This window comes from Mustela nigripes, chromosome 2, assembly GCF_022355385.1.
Source record: "Mustela nigripes isolate SB6536 chromosome 2, MUSNIG.SB6536, whole genome shotgun sequence".
In the NCBI taxonomy this organism is placed as follows: domain Eukaryota; kingdom Metazoa; phylum Chordata; class Mammalia; order Carnivora; family Mustelidae; genus Mustela; species Mustela nigripes.
The window spans coordinates 130,072,443-130,090,188 of NC_081558.1; the positions used below are offsets into that span (position 1 = coordinate 130,072,443).

The 17,746-nt window shown below is 31.8% G+C and overlaps 1 protein-coding gene across 1 annotated transcript in view; it reads left to right on the forward strand.

Moving 5' to 3' along the window:
• The first annotated feature begins 642 nt into the window (after positions 1–642).
• SI (sucrase-isomaltase) overlaps positions 643–17,746 on the forward strand; it is a 97,321-nt gene continuing 80,217 nt past the window's right edge. The window contains exons 1-9 of the mRNA XM_059388067.1: positions 643–760; positions 2,012–2,154; positions 8,056–8,173; positions 8,506–8,615; positions 9,738–9,889; positions 11,122–11,293; positions 13,127–13,226; positions 14,359–14,471; positions 17,042–17,167. Coding sequence (XP_059244050.1) covers positions 643–760; positions 2,012–2,154; positions 8,056–8,173; positions 8,506–8,615; positions 9,738–9,889; positions 11,122–11,293; positions 13,127–13,226; positions 14,359–14,471; positions 17,042–17,167 — 1,152 coding nt within the window. The remainder of the gene's footprint in view (positions 761–2,011; positions 2,155–8,055; positions 8,174–8,505; positions 8,616–9,737; positions 9,890–11,121; positions 11,294–13,126; positions 13,227–14,358; positions 14,472–17,041; positions 17,168–17,746) is intronic.

Here is a 17,746-nt window from a genome sequence, read left to right on the forward strand (position 1 = left end):
CTTCTATTGTGAGGGAGGTACTTGAAGATGATTTAATTCAAATCTTTTTTTGAAGTGACAACTCCCAAGTATATACTATATACCTATATAATTTTTCATAATATTTTATATTTGTATTCTCATATATTTATATTCTTTTCCACAGTATTGTTATAAGAAAGCAGTGTTAGTGTTCGAGGAACAGAATTTAAGGTAGGAAGAACTAGAAATTTTGATTTTGAGATAATAGCTTATTTCCTCTAAGGTTGAAGTTTCTAATGAGCAAAATGCAGATAACATTATCTCTTTAAAAAAATAGTGAGATTTAGGGGACACAGGGTAGGTGTCAGATTTCTTTTACTTGAGAAAGGTTCTAACGTGAGAGAGCAAGGACATCTCCTTGGAGATCTTTTCTTCCCTTTATGTTTCATCTTAGTTACCACAATAATGTATATCATCAATTCACTCTATTTATTAAAAATTACATGTGTGGTTTATATTTTGCCAATGTTTATTGTTTTAGATTATAAACAACTGTCTCTAGTTCTGCCTGTGTTTACTTAGGTAAAAAAAGTGGAATGTAAATACTCTTACCATAATGGCAGTGGCTTACTGTAGTTATATATTTTACATTTTAAATATATATTTCTTTTCTTTCTTTAGATGGCAAAGAAAAAATTTACTGGATTAGAAATCTCTCTGATTGTCCTTTTTGCTATAGTTACTATAATAGCTATTGCCCTAATTGCTGTTTTAGCAACTAAGACACCTGCTGTTGAAGGTAAGAAATGTTAAAAATAATTGCATGTTACAGTTGAAGTTAAATAAAATTTACTCCATAATAGTTATGGATTTTCAAAAGTAATCTACATGAAATGAAAAATGTGAAGAAAGATTTCAAGTAAGTTACATAATTATCCCAAATCTTTCTATCCATCATATTACAGTTATTTCAATGAAGAGCTGTTCTAATTAAGCAATCTATGTACTTTGACATTAATGACCTTCCCCACATTGTGTTGTCTAAACAATTGTGAAGAGCCAAAGGATCAAGGTGTTAATGGAAGGTGAAATAATCATCTGTTTTTAGTGAGGTTCTTCTAATTAATGGGAAAACCTGGGTTTTTGCTCTGGCCTTGATATACTTGCAAAAGTATGGGGGGGCAGAGTGGAAAATCTGGGGGAATACCCTCTTTATTTTAGTGTCTTTCTCTCTCTTTTTTTTTTTTAAGTAAGAGAGAGAATGTATAACAAAAACAGGTAGAAGGAAGGTAAAACAAAGCTTGAAGCATTTATCTTTCTTTCCCTGAATATTTCTGTCCTGATTTAGAGTAAATGCATACTACTCTGATCCACCTAACCTCTTTTTTCAATCATTCTTTCTGGACCAAATCAGAATTAGAAACAGTTACAAATTGCCTTCTACTCCAACAATAGTTAGTTTTCTACTGTTATTAGTCATTTGTTTCACCTGCTCCTAGTAAACTGAAAGCTTACTACATTGTGACACAATCATTTTATTTTACCCATATCTGATTGCTGGAAAGTTATTATACAGAATTGGAATTTGTTTTTCTTTGCAGTCCTTGCTTTCTCTTCTGTTCACTTCAAAGTATTGTTTTCCAGCTACTTTTCCCTGTTTGCTCTAATTCTTGTCTCCTTCTCTATATTCATTTCCCATCCATATATTTCCATCTTTTTCTTCATCTATAAAACACATTTTTTCATAAATGTGGTAGAATGAACATTTTGCTTCCTTTTGAATCTACCTCAAGACCTTCTGTGAAAATATTTTGTTTTTCTGCAGAAACAGTCAATAGGGCTCTGCACAGTTTTTAAATATTATTTGGATATTTTTCTTTGGTGACTAGGACTTGAATTTGTGGGTCATTTATTAGTGTAAAATTTATTTTTATTTTTATTATATGTATAAATTCATTTGGTTTTTCAATGCAATGTATTTGTTATCCCCCAAAGCTGAAAAAAAATAATTTAACACCTGTTTTATTTTACTAACCTCTTTCTTTTCTAGAAATTAGTAATTCTACTTCAACTCCACCTACCACTCGTACAACTACTGTGTATCCTGGTCCAAGTGATGCTAAATGTCCAAGTGAGCTAAATGATCATATCAACGAGAGAATAAACTGCATTCCAGAGCAATTTCCCACACAGGTCTACCACAAAAGACTTTTATATATATATATACACACACATACACACAAACATATATGTATATATATATATATATATAGTAATTAAATTAAGATAATTGCTCAGTATTGGAACAATTCCATATTTTTTTTTCTTTTTTTAAAATTTTAATTAATTTATTTATTTTCAGAAAAACAGTATTCATTATTTTTCACCACACCCAGTGCTCCATGCAATCTGTGCCCTCTCTAATACCCACCACCTGGTACCCCGACCTCCCACCCCCCCTCCACTTCAAACCCCTCAGATTCTTTTTCAGAGTCCATTGTCTCATGATTCACCTCCCCTTCCAATTTACCCCAACTCCCTTCTCCTCTCTAATACCCCTTGTCCTCCATGATATTTTTTATGCTCCACAAATAAGTGAAACCATATGATAGTTGATTCTCTCTGCTTCACTTATTTCACTCAGCATAATCTCTTCCAGTCCGGTCCGTGTTGCTACAAAAGCTGGGTATTCATCCTTTCTGATGGACAATTCCATATTTTTAAATATCTAATAGTCATTTAGACTGCACTTATCTTTCTTATAGATCCATATAAAGAGATGAGAGATAATTGAAATTGATGAGCTTGCTTATCTGTATTTCTATTCAATAAATTGACAAGTTAATTTTTTTTCGTTAAGCATTTTTCCATGCTTAACAAACTACTGTTAATTTTAAAATCTTTATGAAATTCTGTCCTCGCAAATCTACTTCTTAAAAAAACATAACCTTTGACGGTGTAGAACATTTGAGAGAAAATATAAATGCTCCATAAAAGTATTTATAATGAGGACATTAAGGTGTGTCTGGAAAATAAAGTGATACTCATACTTTGGAAAATTATTATTATTATTTTTTAATTATTTAGTAGTTTAGGAGAGGAAGCTTAAATGAGGAAAATTAAGGGTGACTTAATAGCTTCATGTGACTCTTCCTTGGTCTTCATAACCTATGTGGAAATACAGGTCAGTGAGGGTTGTGTGTGTGAATGTGTGTCTTCACATTTTATAATAGCTACATATTGTATGCAATCTATAACATACTATGATATTTATATAATATAAATATATATTAATCAGTGCATTTTAAATATTATACATTATATATGTATTATAATGTAATATGTATATTCAGCATATTATGTGTTATTATATGCATGTAATATGCATATTTAATATATATTAAATCTAAAATAAGCATATCTGAATCTTACTGCCTCCATTACAAGAAAAATTAACTATAAAATTTCTATTAGCCTTATCCTACCATTGTCACCTCATAGTTAACACATAATTTTGTGGTTAATTTGCTATTAAAAGTTGAAAACAATGAGATTTTTCTTAGGACAACTTTAGGAATAGTAAGTCCTTATAGCCTACCTACTGATAAAACAGCTAGATAAATAGTGTTTACTGTGACAAGTTAAGATAATTGACCAGTTATTCTCTTTAGGAAACAATGGCAGCTTAACATAAAAACCTGGTGATTCACAGACCTGTACCCCTGGGGATAAAAATATATGTTTATAAAAAATAAAAAAAAATTCTATTAGGAACAATATGGGCTGCTAAAAGCTTAAAGAGAAACAACACTTCAAAGCCAATTGATTAAGGTTTTGATGCTTACTATTTTTAATGTCAGCCTGTCAGGTTGCTAAATAGTGTTTTCAATGTGAAACAAATTAAACTTATGAATTTAACAAATTTCAGCTAACATGTATTTGTCATCTAAGAAAAGAAGGTGAACTTAATTTAAGAGTAGCTATAATTATAACCAGAGTTTATTAGTCAGCCTGGACTTCTATAATAAAATGCCAAGCTGTGTGACTTAAACAATAAGACATTTATGTTCTCAGTGCTGTGGAGGCTAGAAGTCAAGATGTCATCAAGGTTGGTTTCTAGTGAGACTTCTCTTCCTGGCTTGTAAACAGCTGCATTCTCGTGTCTTCATATGATTTTTCCTCTGTGCATGCCCAGATAGAGAGATGGAGTGTGTATGTGACCATGTTCAAAGTCTCTTCTTTTTTTTTTTTTTAAAAGATTTTTTATTTATTAATTTGACAGAGAGAAATCACAAGTAGACGGAGAGGCAGGCAGAGAGAGAGAGAGAGAGAAGCAGGCTCCCTACTGAGCAGAGAGCCCGATGTGGGACTCGATCCCAGGACTCTGAGATCATGACCTGAGCCGAAGGCAGCGGCTTAACCCACTGAGCCACCCAGGCGCCCCAAAGTCTCTTCTTTTTATGAGGACACCAGTCCTATCAAATTTGCACCTCAAACTATGACTTCATTTAACCTTAATTAACCTCCTTAAATTCTCTGTCTCCAAATATAATCACATTGGGGATTGGGGGTTAGGGCTTCCTAAATATGAATTGTGGGGGGGGCACAATTCAGTCAATAATACAATCAATCCACTATATATTAATATAATTATTTATTACATATATTTCTATATGCATACTCACATGCATATAATAAAATAAAAATGTAAAAAATGTGTTTTTATCTATCAAAGTTTACATCTACTGATGGATATTTAGTATGTTTTACTTTTTGTTTTTTTCAAATTAAGAAGAAAGAAAATTGAAATTCAGTCATATGTGGAATTTAAGAAACAAAACAAATAAGCAAACAGGAAAAATAAAAAGAAAGACAAACCAAGAAACAGATTCTTAGCTATAGAGAGAGAACAGACTGATGGTTACCAGAAGGGAGGTGGGTGGAGTGACGGTTTAAATAGGTGATGGGGTTTAAGGAGGGTGATTGTGAAGAACACCAGGTGCTGTATGGAAATGTCGAATCACTATACTGTACACTTGAAACTAATATTATACTCATTGTATCTTAACTAACTGGAATTTAAACAAAAGTTTAAAAATAGATTAAGAATTAAAATAATAAGGGAAAATACCTGAAATCTTGAAAAATAGGCAGAATGACTAAACATAAATAACAAGAATCAAAATCTATATGAAATAAACCAAAATTATTCATATTTTAAAAGCAACAATGAGGATATACATTTTTGAACTAATATTTTGATATATATATGTAGTGGTATGAGTGATGTCTTCCAAAAAATTCATGTCTACTTGTAGCCTTAGAATATGACTTTATTTGGAAATAGGATCTTTGCAGATGTATTTAAATATTAAATGAGGTTATTAGGGTGGGCCTCAAATAAAATGGCTAGTGTCATAAGAGAAGGGGATGATATACAGAGAACTACAGGGAAGAAAGCTGGTGTAAAGATGGAAGTAGAAATTGGAGTAAGGTATCTTCAAATCTAGAAATCCTGGATTACCAGGAACTATCAGAAGCTAGGAACAGATAAGGAAGCTGGCTTCCCTAGAGCCTTAGAGGGAGTATGATTCTGCTACACTTTGAGAGAATAAATTTCTCTTGATTCAGACAACCCTGTTTATGGCTGGTATGCAGACCTAGGAATCCAATACAGTATGTTTGGAAGAACTCCATGTAACTCCATTTTACTGTGCATTTTTTTTTTAATTTTTTATTTTTGATAAACATATATTTTTATCCCCAGGGGTACAGGTCTGTGAATCACCAGGTTTACACACTTCACAGCACTCACCAAATCACATACCCTCCCCAATGTCCATAATCCCACCCCCTTCTCCCAAACCCCCTGCCCCCGGCAACCCTCAGTTTGTTTTGTGAGATTAAGAGTCACTTATGGTTTGTCTCCCTCCCAATCCCATCTTGTTTCATTTATTCTTCTTCTACCCACTTAAGCCTCCATGTTGTAACTGTGCATTTTTTAATTAAGCAAAATGATTGTAATTTACTTACTTCTTTTTTCTTAACACCTTTATACCTTACAATATCAGTATATCTACATCTAATTCTACCTTTTTGTTTTATACTAACATTTTCAAAATTCTTTTAGAAAGACTACTCTAGGGTGCCTCGGTGCCTCAGTTGGTTAGTTAAGAGCCTTTGGCTCAGGTCATGATCCCAGGGTCCTGGGATTAAGTCTCACACAAGGGTCCCTACTTCTCCCTCTGCCTGCCACTCCCCCTGTTTGTGCTCGCTCTCTGTCTGTTAAATACATAAATAAAATCTTTTGAAAATAAAAAAAAAAGATAAATAAAAAGACTAACAATTTTTACCTCTCTCTTTGTAATTCTGGGAGTATTTCTATAACTAGAGGGTTAATTGCCTGATAGACGTCACACATACTTTATATTCTGATAGATAATGACCCTCCAAAATGTCAGATCCAATTGCACTTTTATTTGCAATGTACATGTAAGTATGTGTATATATGTGTGTGCCTGTGCATGTATATCTAAAGCCACTTTAATTTGATGTTAAACTAGGAGAGAAGTTAATATGTCATCTACTAAAAACGTAGGCTTTAAACTTCTTTTCAAGTCAAATAACCCCCCCAAAAAATCCCACAAATGTTTGAATTATGAAAGTGTGTCATACTACTAAATTCAAATATTAAGTAGATTTTTAATTATACTGATGCTAAAAGACAGCATTATTATGTGACTTCACTTTTTATATAAGCATATATAATTTTTTCCACTTCACACAATCTTTCCATACAGATCATAAAACTACTCAAGAGTTCAGTGCTTTGCGTTATTCATTAGATGTACTGTCTACAACTAGTTGTGACACTGGGCACATGAATTAGTTTAACTAGTTTACTTAAATACTGAACTAATAAGTGGCTGGAAATAACTGCCTTAAGCATTTTATGTAGGCTTGAATTCAGGGCATGTCTTCATCTCTATAGCCTCACCTTCAGCTTGATACATAATTGATACACAAAAACTATTCCAGTTCTTCTGGGTTGACTACATGACACCAGATTATAATTACTCATAGGGCAGGAACTTTTATTTATTTTTTTTAAAGTTTTTTTTTAAAGATTTTATTTATTTATCTACTTGGTGGAGGGAGAGAGGAGAGGAGAGGAGGGGAGAGGAGAAGAGGAGAGCAGAGGAGAGGAGAGGGAGGAGCAGAATCTGCATGCTGAGAGCGGAGCCTGATCCACCACCCAGAGATGATCATCACCTGACTGAAATCAAGAGTCCTGTGTTTAATCAGCTGAACCATCCCGGCATCCAGGGCAGAAACTTAAAAAAAAGAAAGAAAGAAAGAAAAAAATATATATATAGTAGTATAGCTTCGTAGTATATCTTGAACTCTGTGATTGTGATACCTTCAGTTTTGTTTTTGTTTCTCAAGGTTACTTTGGCTTCTCTGGGTCCTTTGTGGTTCCATACAAATTGTATTTGTTCTGGGTCTGTGAAAAATATTAGTACTTTGACATGGTTGATATTGAACCTGTAGATTGCTTTGAATAATATACTCCCCAAAATTAAAAAACTTGGGACACCTGGGTAGCTCAGTCTGTTAAGCTTGGAACCACGTCAAGATCCCAGGGTCCTGGGATGGAGTCCCACTCCGGATCCCTGCTCATCAGGAGCCTGCCTCTCCCACTCCCTCTCCCTCTGCCTGCTGCTCCCCCTGCTTGTGCTCTCTCTCTCTGTGTCAAAAACAAAATAAATAAATAAATAATGTCTTTAAAAAAATAAATGCAAACAAAGAAAAACCATAGGTTTATAGTAGTGTGTATTAGCATGTTAATTTGATAAATCACAACTCAGAGCATCAATCTATGGTAGAGTGTAATTAATTCAATTGATATTTCTGCCAAGTGAAAGGGACAGGAAAATAGGTGATATTTCAATATATTATATTCTTAAAGAGAGAAACTTGCTTTTCAAACATTTAATTCAAACATTTACTGGAATGAATGAATGTTTAAAAAACAACAACTGACACATGATCATAGTACTAATCCTATGATTCCTTCTATAAATGTTTCACCAGGCAGTTTGTGCCATGCGAGGTTGCTGCTGGAAGCCATGGAATGACTCTATTATTCCCTGGTGCTTCTTCGCAGATAACCATGGCTATAATGCTGACAAAGTGACAACAACAAGTACTGGTGAGAAATGTTCTATCATGGTGACCCAATATGATATATTTTAAGTGAAAAACAAAAAGTACATTTTAAAATTTTCTTTGGAAAAATATCTTAATAGAATCAAATGGGAAGTTTATACACAAGAATGTTTAAATTGCTTATATCAAGGATTCAGTTTTTGCATAATTATATCTTCCATATAATAAAAGAAGTAGTGTGATAAGGGTATTATAATTATAAAAGTAAGTAAGATAAGTATTTGTGATAAGGGTAATATAATTATAAAATTAACTAATAATTATTAATCTTTATAAATAAAATCATCACTCATGCCAACGTTTTTCTTCTTTAAGGACTTGAAGCCACATTAAACAGGATATCTTCACCTACACTATTTGGAGATGATGTTTCTAGTGCTCTCTTCATAGCTCAAAATCAGACACGTAATCGTTTCCGGTTTAAGGTTTGTTTTTTTATTTATAAAGAGGACTTAATCATGAAAGGCAGCAATGAGCACTCCCTTCATCTTACTCAGGCATTTTTCCTCTTAAGAAATATTTATTCCAAAGCAAGGGACTAATTGGACTAGTTATTCCATTTCCCTGAGATTGTTTACTGAAATGTAAAATAGGAAGAGTTCATCCACCAGTTATTTTTGAAGAATTTCATAATATAGTCAATGTAAAATATTTGATATAGCGTATCTAAAAGAATAAACAATAAACTTAATTAATTTTTATTATTTCAACAACAGGCTATGATGAAGAATTAGTTCAAAATTTGAGAAACACATTAACTGTGCTGTATAAATGGGACTTTTACTTACTAGTTCTTTTTACTTGTATCACTTTTATTCAAGATTTTAAAGAAACCAATTCCTGCTGCTTTTAAGCAAGTAGTTTATTTGTATGATCTTTTAGATTAGGAAGTGAAAACAACACCATAGGGGCACCTGGGTGGCTCAGTGGGTTGGGCCTCTGCCTTGGGCTCAGGTCATGATCTCAGGGTCCTGGGATCGAGCCCCGTGTGGGCTCTCTGCTCAGCGGGGAGCCTGCTTCCTCCTCTCTCACTGCCTACTTGTGATCTGTCTGTCAAATAAATAAAATCTAAAAAAAAAAAAAAAAAAGAAAAGAAAACAACACCATATCCTTTGTATAATACTACTTTAAAGCAATTTCACCGGGGTTAATAGGTTTTTTTTTTAGCAAAATATAAAATCTTCTTGGAATTTCTAAGGGGATGAACACTGAAAAGCAATAAGAGTAATCAAATTCACAAAATTATAGTATTAAAGAATAAATATTTAGTAATAGTATTATTAATTTCCTTCTTAATCTATCTATAAAAATCTTTAAATATTATATATATTACTTTTATAAACAATTCTATACTCTTTGACAATTGATACAATTCTTCATATAACCATTCAACCATGTTAAGATTATGACTAAATTAATAGCTCCTCTATTAAATTATTAAATTTAGTATATTTTATTCAGAACTTGCATTTGATCCTTATTTCAGAAATGGAAAGTGAAATAATGATTTTGAATCAAATAATGCTAATTTCTTTAAATCTTTGCAGATTACTGATCCAAGTAATAGAAGATATGAAGTTCCTCATCAGTTTGTAGGAGAATTTACTGGAACTGCAGCCTCTGATACATTATATGAGGTGCAGGTTACAGAAAATCCATTTAGCATCAAAGTTATTAGAAAAAGCAATAGGAGAATTTTGTAAGTATCTTATTTAACATTTCTATAAGGTTAAATAACTGGTTAAATAACTAGTTTTATTTTATTATCATAGAATTAGGAAAGTCTTATTTTTAAGGCATTTTCAGGAAAAATAATTTTCTCCCCAAAGAGAGTGAGTATATATACTTTCAGAAATATAATGGAAAAAGGGTTTTATTTCCTGTGGATGAAAAGTATGAGAAAGTGAATGAAAATGTACAAATTAGGGCCAACCAAAGGTGAAGGTAAAGAGCATCAATGATAGAATTTTCGCCTTGCCTATATTTTTACATAGCTAGAACTCCTATTGTGTCCTTTCTCCATTGTTTATTATATTCTGTTGCCAGTTTGTAGGATCAATTAGTTACTATTCAGAAAGGGGCTAATTCCCATAGTAATATTAAAGGACTTTGTATACATGTGTGTGTGTGTGCATATATATATGCACACACACATATGTATGAAACGTGTATATATATATATATATTAAATTAAATATATATATATTAAATTAAATATTCTATGAATGCCTACATTATGAATGTGTTTTGGGGGATATTTGTGGCAAAGGATTTAGTAATTCTTAAGACAAATGCTCTATGTCTCTAAGATGGTTAATTAAGCAGTTTTGTCAATATCAAATTTTAACAATTACTTTTCTTAAATATAGTTTAAGAATTTGCAATTAACATTATGTTAAATGATGAAAGTATTAAATACACTTAACATTTCTTGTAGTATATGTTTGATATCAAATATACAGTTTTTTCATTTTGGAAAAATAATTTTGAATTTAATCTTAATATATATGTTAGAGGTGTGAAAACCAGTATGGTACTGTATTTTGAAATTGTGTCTCTGGAGCACGGCAGAATTGGGTTTGAAATCTGGCTCCACACTTACCAGTCTGTCACCTTAGAAAATATGAATGAATTTTTCCTAATTGTGCTATTTGTAAAATGGAATTGATAATGGTAGTTATGCTTTAAGTTTGTGATGGAGATTTGAAGAAGGAATGTGTACAAAGAGTTATATTGGTGATGATACAACAAATTGTGTCAATGCAATTAACAAATTCTGTTTATGATGTAATTCATATATTCCCAAGAAATGATTACAGCTCAAGATTGACATATTCAAAATGAAATATTCTGGATGATTACATAGATCCTTCTTTCATAGGACATTTGTGTTTCTAGATTATTTATTTATTTATTTATTTTACTGTACAGGTTTGACACCAGCATTGGTCCCCTGGTATACTCTGATCAATATTTACAGATCTCAACCAAACTTCCCAGTGAATATATCTATGGTATTGGGGAACATATTCATAAGAGATTTCGTCATGATTTAAACTGGAAAACATGGCCAATTTTTACCCGTGATCAACTTCCTGGTGATGTAAGGAACAATCTTTTTTTAAATAAATAATATTTTTAATAAATAAACTATATTGGATCAGATGATCATTTTCATCTACTTGAAACTATAATTTATTTGATGTCAATGATACTTAATCCAGCAGCTTATTTACTTAAGGGCTGAGGATTTACAGTACAGTCCTAAATTAACTCAAAAAGTAACCAACAGATTTTATGAATTCTTCAATAGGTATATCTAATTTGTGAATATTTTCTTTTGATTCTGCTTTTTATATTTCATCATTCCCTTTTCAGTCATTCTTATGCTTAAGCTTATCCATGACAGGGCACCTGGGTGATTCATTTGGTTGAGCGGTTGAGCATCTGACTCCTGATCTCAGGTCAGGTTTTGATCTCACAGTTGTGAATTTAAGCGCCATGTTGGACTCTATTCTGGACATGGAGCTTACTTAAAAAACAAAACCAAAAACAAACAAATAAAAAACTATCTACAGGGGCACCTGGGTGGCTCAGTGGGTTAAGCCTCTGCCTTCGGCTCGGGTCATGATCTCAGGGTCCTGGGATCAAGCCCCACATCAGGTTCTCTGCTCAGCAGGGAGCTTGCTTCCTCCTCTTCTCTCTCTCTGCCTGTCTCTCGGCCTACTTGTGATCTCTCTGTCAAATAAATAAATAAAGCCTTAAAAAAAAAAAAACTATCTACAGCTAGTCATTGCACTAGAATCATTCTAAATACTAACTGTTCTATATCACTTTGTATGGTATGGTGTCTTCCTATCCATTGGACATCATAATGTACATCTATGCCTGTTTCTTCCTCTTCCATAACATATGAACTTCTTCCATAGGCTTAAATACCTGCACAGGGGAACAGTTCCCTTTGTAAGTACCAAAACATGATGTTCTTTATTATTTGTACAATAAGTCACTAAGAGCTAATTGGAAGTTTAATTTCCCAAGAACTTCTCCCAAACTCTCATATGCAGAATTAGCTTTTACTTTCTAACCCTTTTTTTATATTTTAGTATGACAATCACCTCAGGTTAGTATTTGTGTATATATTCATTTATACTTCTAAAATATGAGATTCTTCTGGACCAGGACCCTGTCATTAAGACATTTATATTTATTGATTTATGATTGCTTTGAGTCAGTTCTTAGTGATTTTTAAAAAATGTCAGTGCTAATCATTTCATTCCCCAAAATGAATAAATGGATTGTTGCTTTAAAGAGCTTCATTTAATAGAGAACTACTAGTAATAAATTACTAATAATGATTCTACCAATCTTTTTTATAGCATCCCTATCTGTAATGAATACTTAATATAACACTAGGCTGAGAACTTCATAATTATTTTCCATATATTCTTTCCTTTGAACTTCCATATCAAGCCAGGAACTGTTTTCTTTTACCTTTCAAGTGTATTTTCAGTTGGTCTCAACTATTTCATGTACTTATTAGCTCTTCACAAACATACTACAGAAGTTCTATGAGGATGGACATCTCCTTGGAATTCCCTGAAGTGTCTTGGGCATAAGGAATAAATGTGCCATTTTCTTATTATTAATATCTTATTAAAACACACTCAATCATGATAAAACATAAAGTTAAGTAATCAATTCATGGTCTGATGAATATACTATGTTATATATTTTATGTATTAACATGTTAATCAAAATAAGTTAATTTTTTGCTATCGGGTTTCATATGTTAAGTATAGTGGAGAAAATTAGTATAGAGATATGAGAAGTAAATTACAGAAACAAATTGTAATAAATAAAGGTCATTTTAAATATATAGTTTTTAAATTTTAAATATACCTTAAAAGATAATTTTTAAATTTTTGCCTTACAGAATAATAATAATTTATATGGCCATCACACATTCTTCATGTGCATTGAAGATAATTCTGGAAAGTCATTTGGTGTTTTCTTAATGAACAGCAATGCAATGGGTAAGAGTAATTTATCTGATAATATATTTAAATAAAGTTTAACTTGAAATGTTAGAACTGCTCTCTTATTTCAATCACAGATATGGTATGTCAGAGTAAACTTTATTGTTCATGATTTGCTATGTGAAATTATTACAAGCAGTTTTCATAGTTAGTATGACAATAGAATTTTGCATATCAGTACTTCTATTTTGGGGAGAGTGTACTGTGTTGTGACATTCAGGTACTTTCTTTTCCCTTCAGAGCAAAACTGAAACACAACCATGAAAAGGCTTATTCCTATTTCATAGCTTCACTTGTTAAGATAAGTTAATATACCACTACTATACAAAAGAGAGATGTCCATATAGGGAGAGAAAGAAAGAAGATTAATTTTTTATTTTATCATAATTAAAGTAATGTAGAATATATTTTTAAAGATTTATTTATTCATTTGACAGACAGAGATCACAAATAGGCAGAGAGGCAGGCAGAGAGAGAAGAGGAAGCAGTCTCCCTGCTGAACAGAGAGCCCAATGCGGGGCTGGATCCCAGGATGCTGGGATCTTGACCTGAGCCTAAGGCAGAGACTTAACCCTCTGAGCCACCCAGGTGCCCAATGTAGAATATTTTTAAAACATTGTGCATGCAATACTAATGTTTAACAGATAAATCAGTGATAATAAAAAGCTACAAAATTAAACCATGTCCCAGAAAGAACACTATATTATATGGTTATCAAGGCAATTATTGTCTACATTGGGAAAAAAATAAACACTTTTATAGTGTTTTCTTAGATATTAACATGTGATAATATGATGTTTTAGAGAATCTTCAATTACAACAACTATTTGAAATGCAATTTTAGAAAAAAGTATTTTTGTTGTAAAAGGACTGATCTCTTGCTATGCAGGGGATTCAGGGAAAGATTATGACAACATATGTAAGAAGAAACATCTGGGATATCCTATCATAAACCTCATATTTGGTAGCATTCTTTTTCTCCTATATTCTTCTTATTTTCAGTATCTTATTTTACCTTAATTATTTAGAAATCTGTGTAAAAATATGTGGTTAATATGAAGCACAGCTATTATTTTATTACTGTGCCTATTTTTATTACTTATATGTGCTCTTTTAATTTTATTTGTAGAAATTTTCATCCAGCCTACTCCAATAATAACTTACAGAGTTATTGGTGGAATTCTGGACTTTTACATCTTTCTAGGAGATACACCAGAACAAGTAGTTCAACAGTATCAAGAGGTATATTCTACATCTATTTTATAAAATTATTTTCTACTATACATTTCTTTCATCTCACGTCTAATTTTATGTTAGATATCTGGGCACTCTTAGCTAAATGTATTTTTAAATCTTACCATTTTTCAGGCATAGGTAGGTGGATTTTGTTTTTTCCAATACCATGAAGCTTATGCATATATTAAATGTCTATATTCCTGATATCAAATTGTTTCTTGCTGCTAGGCAGCTGAGTTCAGGAGTTGGATTTCTTTGAAATGTTGCATAGTAAATATTTACTTATTCATGACCTACTTTTATGGGATAAAGCAAAGGAAAGTATCTGATCTTCAAGGCTGAGGATAGGCAATGGATGTATAGGTCATACACCCCTTTGATAAAAATCCTAAAGGCAAGTGAGTTATAAGTAAGGCTAGTGAAATTTGCTGTTAATGCACAGTAGGTAAACTCCAAGAAAATTGGATCTGATGCTTAGGCATAGAAGGGCAGATTCTGATATATAGTCTGAAGCCTTACATCTTCTAAGCAAATTTTGCTTTCCTATTAAGTAATGTGTTCATGAACCGAAGTCCAAGATGGGTCTTAGAGAGGTAAGCAATCCAGTGCTTACCTTGAGACTGCTTCTAAAATATAATTCTGTATTTTTTTCTATATAATTCTTTTATACAACTGTTCTCTTGTGAGTATTGGTTTATATAATCCCTGGTGTTGGTATGTAAAAATAAGCATAAGATTTAAGGATTATTCCATTTTTAAAAATATTGTTTTATTGATATAGCTTTGAAATAAAATTCCCATTTGCTAAAATGATGTTACCGGAGAGGTAATTACTATAAAAAAACTTTCTTTAATTAGAGTCCAAAATGTGAAATGAGAGTAGGTAGGGTTTTACACAAGTAAATAATTTACAGTGTCTAATAATTCCAAAATTGTTATTAATAAATATGAGTTTCAGAAAACCCACAAAATTTACAGTCTGTAATACTAAATCATAATTACAATGTTAGGCTGAGCTTTATGTAGACTTTGGGTATGGTTACTACAACATCTAAACAGTGGATAGCACATTTTTGAAAGAATTTGACATCAGCTTTGTGAGTTATTAGCTGGGATTGTTCTCTACTACATGCTAAGTGAATTCTGTGGTCAGCAGTAGTTGAGATTGAGTTATGCACGATGTATAAATGCAGCATACATATAGTATAGTGGCATGCTTGCTTCCATCATTTTCTGAGTAGCCTTGCAAAGGCTTGAAATTGAGCAATAACCCACAATCATGGTGCAGAATACAGCGCTATTAATTACTGTGGCATTTAAGTGAGGTTTAAGCTATGTAGAGAGTAAGAAGCTGTAATTCTTGTTTGAAGAAAAACAAATTTTTTTCTGTATAAGCTAACCCACAAGCTGTCTTAATATTTTAAAATTTAAAATTTGCTTCATTTGACTGACCAAATAGTTTTGAAAACAATGCTTATATATAAAGTGTAAGATAAAAAATATATGAATTAATATATGTAATAATATTTTGTATACTTTTATTAAAAACAAATTATGTCATATACATGTATAATCCACAGACGTTTTAATTACATGTCCAAATCTTTAGTGAAATTCCGTGAAACATGAAGTGTTTATGAAATGAGTTTAAAAATGCTTATTTTTTTAGTTTTGATAGTAATTTATTTTTAAAATAAATTTAATGTTTAATGAGTCGATTATAACCCAATATAAGTTATTTTTAAAAAATGTTACATTGTGGTTTTTTAAACATATGTGATAGAGAAATCATGAAATATGCAGATATGCACCTAATTTAAAAATCATGCCAATAAAGTTTATATTACAAGCTTTATATAACCTAATACTCAGTGAAAATAATTATGATTAGTTACACCCATATTTCCATATGCAAAATAGTATCCTTTGTTAGGATGACACACTGGTATGCTGTTGCTGGTGTGCATTGAGCACCAGATTCTTTGGGTCACAGAAAGTGAGAGAAGAGATTCTATTTGGCCCATGGGGGAAAAGCCCTGCATGTGAATGACATAAGTATATTTGATAAAATAAGTGGCTTGTAGATTTATGGAACATATTTTATTAATATTTAAAAATATTAATATTTTGAAAAGGAGAAAAATAAGCATGAAAATATAAGGGGATAGAAATTATCTAGTTTTAAACATTTTTTCTTAAATGAGGACCGTTCATTCACTCATTCATTCATTCTGTTGCTACAGGAAGTGAGAGTGTGCTGGGACAATACTTTTTTTCTCTTTGATGCTATTTTTATATTCTCTTTTTTAACTTTCCATGCTGGGAAAAATATATCTTTGCAAACGCTGCTTTCTTAAGAGCTAACTTTCTAAAACAAAATAAACAAATGTGAGTGACAAAACATAAAGTTCTAACAGAATATGCAGGACACAGAATTCAGGTAACACTAAATCTTTGTTCAAAATATGTCATTTAACTTAAGTAAATACTAGCGATAACAGAGTAAGAAACAAATCATATTAATAATAATTTTAATATTCTTTATTAAAATTAATCAAATATCCATTTACTTCAAGCTCATTGGACGACCAGCAATGCCAGCATATTGGAGTCTTGGATTCCAACTTAGTCGCTGGAATTATAAGTCACTTGATGTACTGAAAGAAGTAGTAAAAAGAAACCGGGATGCTGGCATACCATTTGTAAGTGGGATGAAGGGTTTGTGGGAATATACACCAAGTTAAATATTATCACACAACAATAAATGTATGGAATATCAAACTGCATTTTAATGATAAAGCATTTTTCAAATCCATACCTAAGAACAGGTCTTACTGAAATTCTAAGAACTGATTATGAGTTATACTAGAACAGAATACATAGTTAACTGAACATCACATTCAGTTTTTTAATATAGACTGTTTTTTACAGATGATATACTTTTAAAGGTAAAAAAAAATATTTAGGGGCATCTTGGTGGCTCAGTTGGTTAAGTGTCAGAGTCTTGTTTTCAGATCAAGTCCTGATCTCACAGCTGTCGGATGAGCCCCATGTCAGCCTCTGTGATCAGTACAGGGTCAGCTTCAGAGTCTCTCTCTTCCTCAAATAAACAAACAAAAATCTTTAAAAAAATTTTTTTTTAAATTTTTTTTCTTTTTTTTTTAATATAATTTTTTATTTTTTATAAACATATATTTTTATCACCAGGGGTACAGGTCTGTGAATCACCAGGTTTACACACTTCACAGCACTCACCCAAGCACATACCCTCCCCAATGTCC